This window comes from Erinaceus europaeus, chromosome 3 (genome assembly GCF_950295315.1).
Source record: "Erinaceus europaeus chromosome 3, mEriEur2.1, whole genome shotgun sequence".
Taxonomy (NCBI): Eukaryota; Metazoa; Chordata; class Mammalia; order Eulipotyphla; family Erinaceidae; genus Erinaceus; species Erinaceus europaeus.
In genome coordinates this window covers 75,892,069-75,902,249 of record NC_080164.1, presented here as the reverse complement: position 1 = coordinate 75,902,249, position 10,181 = coordinate 75,892,069, and the positions used below count along the sequence as shown (strand labels likewise).

At 43.3% G+C, this 10,181-nt stretch overlaps 1 protein-coding gene across 3 annotated transcripts in view; it reads right to left on the bottom strand.

Annotated features, from left to right (window-relative positions):
* HK2 (hexokinase 2) overlaps positions 1-10,181 on the bottom strand; it is an 81,358-nt gene that overhangs the window by 47,211 nt on the left and 23,966 nt on the right. For all 3 annotated transcript variants that reach the window (XM_060187576.1, XM_007523369.3, XM_060187575.1), the window contains exon 2: positions 9,843-10,005. In XM_060187576.1, coding sequence (XP_060043559.1) covers positions 9,843-10,005 — 163 coding nt within the window. The remainder of the gene's footprint in view (positions 1-9,842; positions 10,006-10,181) is intronic.

Sequence of the window (10,181 nt, the reverse complement as noted above, 5' to 3'; positions counted from 1 at the left end):
TTTCAATTATGCCATGAATTAAAATAGCTCTCCACCTGTTCAGCTCATCGGGCCTGGAGCAGAATGGTAACCAGCACCCTAACAGCAATTAGCAAACAGGTCTGGTTTGTAATTGTAAACAGTTGTGTCCTTTTGTTTAAGGCAAGTATGTTCAGAAGCAGCAGTGACCTGCTTGGTGAAGGATGAAGCCTTGCCTTGAGACTTCTTCAGAATAATTCTTCAGAATACTTTTAACATGGGACTACTTCATCCTCAGAAGTTCCCATTTGAACAAGTGGTTATTCCACAGTATCTTCAGACTGCAAAGGACCCTGCCTTGGTAGTGGTAGAGTCTGTCCCGAGAAAGGATTGATTACATGAGACCAATCAAGACTTGTGATGATGGCCTGGGAAGTGAGGCAGTGGACAGAAGTGTTAGACTCTCAAGTAAGAGGTCCTGAGTTCAATCCCCAGTGTCGCATGTGTCAGAGTGATGCCTTCATTCTCTTCCTCTTCCTCTCTCATTAATAAATAAAAATTTAAAAAACCTCTGAGCCTCATCACCCTCATCCTCACGCTCAAATGATTTCTTTTCCCAGCTTCTCATTGTCTTTTATATGGGCTTTTACATAGGATTCCACTTAGTTTTATTTAGGAAGTGGTCTCAACTATGAAAAAGAAAGTTTAAAAGAGCATCATTTTGCTAGTTTAGGACAAGCCAGCACTCCCTATTCTGTGGTGTCTGGTGCTGTATGCAACCCAGCATGAACCCCTGGCCTGAAAGCCAGGACGAACCTTATATGCAACCCTGCCTGATGCACTGTGGCAAGTCCCATGACAGGAATGTTATAGAAAGAATGCTCATTTTGCCTCCAGCAAGGAAGGCAACACAGTACAGTCAGGTCTTAGTGGCTGATGATGAAGTTGCTAGGCAGAGAAGGAAACACATGGCTATGAACATATAGCAAATGCCAGGACCTTGGTTTGTAGACACATCAGATCTGTTTTTGTGGGCTCAAGTGGCACTGCAGGTCTAAGCCATGAAAGACAGTCTGGAGACTGAGCCAAGCAGCTAGACTTGGGTTCTGGGGTGGTCAAATATCCTAGTTGTCCCAGGGCCAAAGTAGGAGTTTGGGGGCTTAAACTGGGAGAAGTCCAAGCATACCAGGATCACAGGTCACCCCAGGGTCATGGCTTCTTCCTTGTTACGTGGAGCTGGAGGCAGACAGACTTCTTTGAAGTAAGAGACAGGCATCCATAATTTCACATCCAGTTCCTGACAGGTCCTATAAATTCAATAACCCTAAAGCAACCTTCTCCTTCCTGCCCTTATAGGAACACTCCCAGGGGCCCCAGGTGACTGTGCTGAATGTTTCAACCTTACTCTAGGGAATGTCTCTTGGTTGGGGCAGGAGAGATATGTTAATCCTTTGGTTTTCAAGAACCTGCTATCCCACCACCATGGGCTGCTCTAAGAATTCAAAAGATAATTAAAAAGATAAATCTCTAAGTCCTTGGTTAGATAATGCTACAGGATCCCAGCTAACACACTAGTGAAATATAATATAATATAATATAATATAATATAATATAATATAATATAATATAATATAATATAATATAATATAATAAATATAATGCTGGTAACCATTCAATGACTCAAAAATAAGATGTAATGTCAGGTTATTGTAAATATCACGTTGCAGTTATGCCAGTGTCCAATGATCAAGGAACAGGGTAGTCCAATCTTCTAAACCCTTGGTATCCAGATCATTTTAAGTTATAAATAAAAAATATGGAAATGTACAGATAGAGAAAAATTGAGCTCCTCCAATTAAAGGGAAAAGCCTGAGGCACATTTTAAGTACCACTCCCCCAACTCCCAGGAAGTACCATCTGGTAACTTGTATACTCAGGTTATGTTAGTTCCAGAGATATGAGATGTGTGTGTGTGTGTGTGTGTGTGGTGGGGGATCTCTAAAGAACTAAAACAAGGTTGTTTCAGTGTTTCTGAGGCACTGAGTATGTTAAGATTCCCAGCAAAATAACTCACTTGGATAGTGTGCTGCTTGGCCATGTCTACAACCCAGATTCAGACCTGACACACTGGAAGATTTGGTGCTATGGTTTCTTTCCCTCTCTCCATCTCTATCTGATAAAGTCAGCTCAGAGCAGTGAAGCCTCAGAGATGACCAAAAAAATAAAAATTAGGGAGTCGGGTGGTAGTGTAGCAGGTTAAGTGCACATGGCACAAAGTGCAAGGATCCGTGTAAGGATCCTGGTTCGAGCCACCAGCTCCCCACTTGCAGGGGAGTCGCTTCGCAAATGGTGAAGCAGGTCTGCAGGGGTCTATCTTTCTCTCCTCCTCTCTGTCTTCCCCTCCTCTCTCCATTTCTCTCTGTCCTATCCAACAACGACAACAACAATAATAACTACAACAATAAAAAGGGGGCAGCAAAAGGGAATAAATATTTCTTTAAAAGTTTTTTAAAATAAATAAATAAATATTAATTTAAATAAAAGATTTCCAGGCAGCCTGGGTTCAAATCCTGTTTTAACATGCATTAGCCATATAATTTGGGGTAAATTATTACAACGCTGATACTCAAGATTTCACCATGAGTTAAAAAGGGAAAGTGGGGTGTGGGGGGAACAGTAGAACACAGGATTAAGCACACATGGTGCAAAACACAAGGGTCTGTGTAAGGGTCCCGGTTCAAGCCCCCAGCTCACAACCTACAGGGGAGTCACTTCACAAGTGGTAAAGCAGGTCTGTAAGTGTCTATCTTTCTCTCCCCCTCTCTGTCTTCCCTTCCTCTCTTAATTTCTCTCTGTACTATTCAACAACAGCAATAACAATAAGAAGGGCAACAAAAATGGGGGGGACAGTGAAAGTAAGGATGGGGGTAGATAGCATAATGGTTATGCAAAAAGACTCTCATCCCTGAGGCTCCAAAGCCCCAGATTCAATCCCCCACACCACCATAAGCCAGAACTGAGCAGAACTGCTCTGGGGAAAAGAAAAAAAAAGTGAAAGTAATAACCTCTCTAGCTAGCACCTTCACCCCTTCACTTCTGAGGAGACACACACACACACACACACACACACACACACACACACACGTTGTTGGATAGTACACAGAATCTGGGTCATAACTCAATACAACAAATACACAAGGAGGTTGGCATAACGTCCAGAGTTTGTAAATGTTTAATAAGGTCTAGCTATATAAAGCTTGCTTATCAACAAACCTGTGGTTTATATTGCAGGAACCACATAAGTAAGTCTATTAACTTCTATGTGTGCTGGTTATTGATCTGTCTCCATTATATCATGCATGACTGTTGATAGAATGCTAAGCAACCAAGATAAGGGCTTCTTCCTTCAGGGGGTTACCAGCCTTTTACCAATTCAGTCTAGCATATCAGGTGCCTGTGTTATATGACCCAGTATCCCCAGGATACCTCTGTAATCACTTCATCTGTGGACATCTTATCTCCCCAGTACAATTTTCACTCTTCAGAGGTGGGGCAAAGATAGCTTAGCACACAGCTGCCTCAGAGGGGATTCTAGTGAACAAAGAGAAAAACTGGCTTGTGTTACCAAAGGCAGAATGAATGCACTATACTGGCAGTGTGGGAAGTAGCCACATGTGGTATGGGGAAGGAAGGAAGGAAGGAAGGAAGGAAGGAAGGAAGGAAGGAAGGAAGGAAGGAAGGAAGGAAGAGTGGTAGCACCAAGTTGAGTTCTACCAAGCACAAGGACCTGGGTTTGAGCTCCCATTTCCTGCCTGCAGAGGGGACTCTTCACAATCAGTGAAACAGGTGTTTATTTCTTCTCCTCTCCATCTCCCCTTCCCATCTCAATTTCTCTGTACTATCAAAATAAAGTGAAAAGAGGGGGGAAAATCACCACCAGGAGTGGTGGATTTGTAGTGTTGGCACCCCATTAGTAACTCTGGTGGCAATTTAAAAAAAAACTCAAGAAACACACACACACACACACACACACACACAGAAAAAAATGGCCTCCGGGAGTGGTGGGTTTGTAGTGTAGGTACTGAGCGCAAGTGATAACCCTGGTGACAATAAAAAAAAAAAAAAGAAGAAGAAGAAAGGAGGACAAGGAGGAGGAACGAAACAGCTGACAGTGCTAAGCTTAGTACCTGGCATGGAATAAGCTTTTGGTTTTAAAGTATCACTATCATCACTCCCTCCTGTCTAGGAAGTACAGGCAAAGAGTATGGAGATACATTATTCACTTGTAATAAAAATTCACAATTCAGGGGAATTGAGAAGTGTCTAATGGTAAGTCCAGCAAAGACTTCACCGTACTGTGCCTTGCACGATATATTTTTTAAATATTTATTTTATTTACACATATGGCAGAGAGTTTCACGAGACTGGGAGAGTGAGACCACATACTCTGGTCCATTTGATGCAGGGAAGTGAAACATACAAGTCCATCACTCCAGCAATTGAGCAATTTCCCCAGCTGCTTGCAAGATATTCTAATCTTCAGATAATCTCATTAAAACAAGGATGGTCATAATGACATTGCACAGAGACTTTATATCTAAGTTTGAAGATGCCCTTGGAATATCTGTATATTTTCAGATTTTAGGTTGGATCTGAGCTCCTATCATAGTACAAAGCCAGCCAGTATTTTTCCATGATTTTAAAAAAGATAATAACCCAATTTGTTTTAGGAATTTGCCTTCAGCAATGTGCGTCAATGTAAACTATGACTCTGACACTCATGAGGTCAAAACAAATTAAGCTAAACTCCCAGCTGTGCCACTAACTGGTGGTAGGTAAGCCTGGCAATCACCAACCAATGCTCTTCTGCTCTCAGCTACCTTGTCTTTAAGCTGGGAAAGTCATTCTCACAGAGTTTGCTAGGAGAGCAAATCATATATTAATAGTTATATAATCAGCCTCACACAAACATCAGGGGAGCTCAATAAATGCTGTTAATTAGAGGGTCAGGAGATGGCTCAGCCAGTAGAGCACACACTTTGCCAGGCAGTAGTGCATCTGGTAGAGCCATCGGCAGTGGTTAGAAAGCCCAGACTGTGACCTGGGTCTGAAAGGAGATGCAGCAAGGCCCACAGGCTGCACCATCACATCTGGAAGAAAGAAGGCACTTCCTGGACACAAGTGCACATTTCATCTCCCCCTGAGCAGTTTTATTTACTAGAAAATCACCAACCCTCACTGCCACACACCATGACTCAAGAGTCCCAAATGACAAAAGACATAAGATTGAATAAAGTCTTGTCATCAACCACTTTCAATCACATTCCCTCATGTTCCCCCTTCTGACTTCTACTTTTTCTGTCTTTCTCTCCAGATGCAGCCCCTGACATTTATCAGATGCACATTTTCCAGTTACAGCCCACCAATCTCATGATGTATGTGTGTGTATACAGCACTGCTTTGAAGGATTTAGAACAAACTACATTCAACTACTATGAGGTATGTGCCAAAGGACATCTTTCACTCGTGTTTTTATTTTAAAGATGTAACCATGCTTAAATATATTCATCTGCAACATGCTGAATCTTACTTATCACATGAATGTTATATAATCTGTTTTCTATATGCTGTCAATATAAGTAACACTGCCATCAACATTCTTGGAAATGTCTTCTTAAGTTCATATGGTTTATTCACAGTGTAGTTGGAAATAGAATTGCTAGTTTGTCACGCATACATATTTTCAACTAGTTACTGCAACCTTGCATCCCAGGATAACTAACCACCAACAGTTTGGTGTATATCTTTGATAAATTACACACCTATACTTATATATAAATAACTGATACATATACAGATAACTGCCTTTATAGAACATGAATACAGATAAATCTACCTTATGCCTTAGTGCTTTATTTTATGTTTCTTATATTTGATAGGAGAGAAATTGAGAGGGGGAGACAGAGATAAAGGAGATACCTGTAGTACTGCTTCACCACTTGTGAAGCTTCCCACCTGCGGGTGGGAACGAGGGGCTTGAACTTGGGTCCTTGCACATGGTAACATGTGTGTTCAACCAAGTGTGTTACCACCCCGCTCCAATCTTGTGCTTTATAATGAGTCGTAGAGGGTGCTTTTTTGTGTTAACTGACTGATGACCACAAGATGGACACTAAGGGCTTTTCCCCCATGACCATCTTTCAAAGAATTATTTTTGTATGTGAATACACTAGCAAAGGAGCTCTAATGCACATGCAGAACAGACTGAGACGTGTTGGCTGCACCTCTTGTTTTACAAAGAAGAAAAGACTGAGTCCCAGAAAATGGGTGAGGAGTTGCCCCGTGGAACACCAGTGAGTGAGGTATGCAGGGCCAGAAGTCAGCTTTCCTACAGTGTGACCTCCAGTACTCTTTGGGACACCTGTTCTGCTTAAGTGAAGAACAATGTCCAACACTAAAATAAATAAATACCAAAAAAATGAACATTTTTTAAAAATATGTTTATTTTCGCAACCTAATCAACGCAACAATTGCCACCTCAACATGCTTCAGCTCAGACTGTGTCCACAGACTTCAGGTGTGGAATGACAACCCTTCAGCTTCATCACTCGGGTGAGACCTTTCCTTTCATAGTATTCTCTAATTCCATCCCAGGTGGTTCACTTTCTAACAAAGTCCCATAACCTAGATATACACCAGGTTCTATGAGAGAGAGAGCATATGTTCACACGTATCCATAAACTACTGCAAAATATATACCTGAAAGCAGAAGTACACTAGAGTTTGCAGTGAGTACCCCCCCCCAACACTTCCTCTCCACTATTCCAACCTTTGAGTCCATGATTACTCAACAATTTGTTTGGCTTTGTATGTTAACTCTCTCTTCAGCCACCAGGTTCCAGATGCCATCAGGATGCCGGCCAGGCTTCATTGGACTGAAGACCCCACCAATGTGTCCTGGAGCTCTGCTTCCCCAGAGACCCACCTACTAGGGAAAGAGAAAGGCAGACTGGGAGTATGGACCAACCAGTCAGCATCCATGTTCAGCAGGGAAGCAATTACAGAAGCCAGATCTTCCACCTTCTGCAACCCACAAGGACCCTGGGTCCATGCTCCCAGAGGGATAGAGAATGGGAAAGCTATCAGGGGAGGGGATGGGATATGGAGATTGGGTGGTGGGAATTGTGTGGAGTTGTACCCCTTCTACCCTATGGTTTTGTTAATTTATCCTTTCTTAAATAAAAAATGTATTAAAAATTAAAATCTGTCCTTCCTGCTTAAAAAAAAATTTTAAAAATAAATTTAAAATATATATATATATTTTAATATTTTATACTTTTATTTGTTGATTTTTGGATAGGGACAGAGAAATTGAGAGAGATGGGGAGGTAAAGGGAGAGGGAGAGAGAGAGAGGGAGAGAGAGAGACAGACAGACAGACACTTGTAGCACTATTTCACCAATCATGAAGCTCCCCCGCTATAGGTAGGGATCTGGGACTTGAACCTGTGTCTTTGTACACTGTGATGTGTGCACTCTACCAGATGCACTACCATCTGACTCCAGTACATATTCATTTTATTTATTTCATGCAGTAGAGAGAGAAGCCAGAACACTGGGAAGAAATGGAACTAGGAGTCTCAGGCACACAAACCCTGTGCTCTACAAGTTGAGCTATTTCCTAGGCTACATATTTACTGTTTCCATTTAAACTGCCAAATTCAACATTATAAAGAGGCACTCTAGGTATTACAAAAAATGTGTAGCAGGAAGAAAGGAGGCCAGGCATTAAGTTTTTCCCCAGACCCACCCACCTGAGAAAACTGCAGGGGTCAGGCTCTGGATCCCATTCTCATTCCAGATAATTCACATTCACAGCAGCCCACTCGAGCCCACTCAGGGGCTCCACCTGGGGCTAAGGTGGGAGGTGAATGGGCTCAGACTCCAACCTGAGGTCAGGGACAGAAACCACATAGCGCAGCAGTAGGGGCCAAGGTCAAGAGACAGAAAGCCCCTAATCTTGGGAAATTGAGAATGTTTTGAAAATCTTTCCCAAATCTACTGTTCCCAAAGGACCTAGTGGCTTGCCTATATTATGAATCAGAGGCCCAGGTCCAAATCCACTTTAGAACAACTCAGCAGTGTGGTGTGTGTGTGGGTGTGTGTGTGTGTGTATGTGTGTGTGTAAGCATCTTGACACCTGACTTTAGCATGTGGGTTTGAATTCTGACGGGTTCTCATTAGCTGCTTAACCTAATATGTGTGGATTTAAGTATCCAAGCTTCAAGTTCCTCACCTTTAAAAAAGAATGTAGACAGAAAACCTCGCCTTCCTTCCAGAGCTCTGTGTCAAGTAGTTCCTATATATAAGTGTTCAGGAAAGTTCTTATTCCATAATGTATATTTAGTAAATAGGGTCTCTGCTTAGCGCTCGTGCCTGAAATAAGGACCAGGCCCCTGCCATTAAGGAGCTAATAAATTTATCGTAATGTCAGGATAGAAACATTAGAAGTGGGTGAGGCTACCAGGCAGGGGCATCGGCAGGCACAGTCTAGAGGGCTGAGGAGGGATCCTCCCGAACTGGAAGAGGCCCCTCACCTCAAGGAGCTCTTTGAAGGACTGAGGCAACACATTCCGAGAACACTCCTTAGCAAGGTCACATCCTAGGCTGAGCCCAAAACACATGCTTACTTTAGGAGTTGTAGAAATGTATCAAGTCTTAGGACTAGCCAGGTCCCTAGAGGCTCTCAGACAGGCAAAGCCTCCAGAAGACAAGCTTTCTGGGAATACTGATGGCACATGGCACACAGAAAGGCTAATCCTGTGCCCTCTACCAGCCCCTAGCCTATAGCTTCTCTGCAGATGCCTCACCACACGCCAGTGGGCCTCTCGGCGCTCACTCCTCTCTCAGGCTCTGGCTCTGCACCTCCGGATTCATCCCCTGTCCCATAACTGTCCAGTAGCCTCTTCCTCTTACCCTCTAGCTGTGAGCAGCAGCTGCCTTTCACTCCTCACCCCTTAAGTGCCTCACAGGTATCTCATTTCTCAAACAAACAGTTACTGTGAGAATTAAACAAAACAAGCTGTGTGACAGTGCCGAGCAGGCATGACTCTGTTCTGCTCCCTACTCTGTGGAGGTTGTTCCCCTTTAGCCTTCACCCAGGCACCTGCGCTCAACTTCCCAGCCTTACGTTAGAGTCCCCTCCCTTCCCTATCCGCTACACCCCACCAGGAGCACTCTTTGCTCCCCAGTCACCATCACTGCCCCCTCCCACTATGCTCATCATGCGCATCAGAAAGATTGACATACACATCTGAAACCCTTCTAGCTTCTCTTTGTTGGTTACTAAAGACAGAGAGTGTGTTAGTTGTACATGCAAGACCTTCCAGGACCTAGCTTCAGCCCACCTTCCAACCTTAATCTCCACTGTGACCCTTTATCCGGTTTGATTGAGTTGATTTGCTGGGTGTGCATTATGCAAAAAGCATCCAGGATTACACTCAACAACTTCTCAGTGTACAGGTTAATACCTTAAAATGCACTGTGGTTCTTCCAAATTTATTTGAACTTCTCATTCCCTTTACTTAAAGAGATTAAGAAACAATCTATCCCATGGTTTTCTCTAGAAAGTCTGTAGAATGTGCCTGTTAGGTGGTTCAGACAGTGATGGCCATGGTGTGTGGCTATTTGTCATATTTGTCACTCATCACCATCACTGTGTATAACCCCAACAGGGCCAAGATATCCTAAACTGAACCACATGGGCTAAGCACATGGACGTAAAAAGAACCAGTGCAAAGGGTTGGCTTCCTAAGGCTCTGAAACCAAAAACACTTCCCACACCCAGGCAGTAGGACACCTAAGCCAACCTCCCAGGAGCAGTACCTGTCCCATCTGGAGTAGACCTCACAAAGGTGGGCAGCATTTTCACTGCAGCAGTGGGGTGGGTGGTGGCTCCAAGCCCTTTCTCCATTTCCTTGCGGAACCGCTTTGAGATCTCCTGAAGAGTTTCATCAGAGAGACGCATGTGGTAGAGATACTGGTCAACCTGAAAAAGAAGGAAACCAAGAGCAGAGACCTGTTAGTTAAATAAGCCACGGTATGTGTCAAAGTCCTTGAAGACTAACTAGCCCATGCCCTTCCAGAGGATACAAGCACTAAAAAGACCACTTAGTAGGAACCTCTCTCTCTCATCATCATCATCATCATCATCATCATCATCAA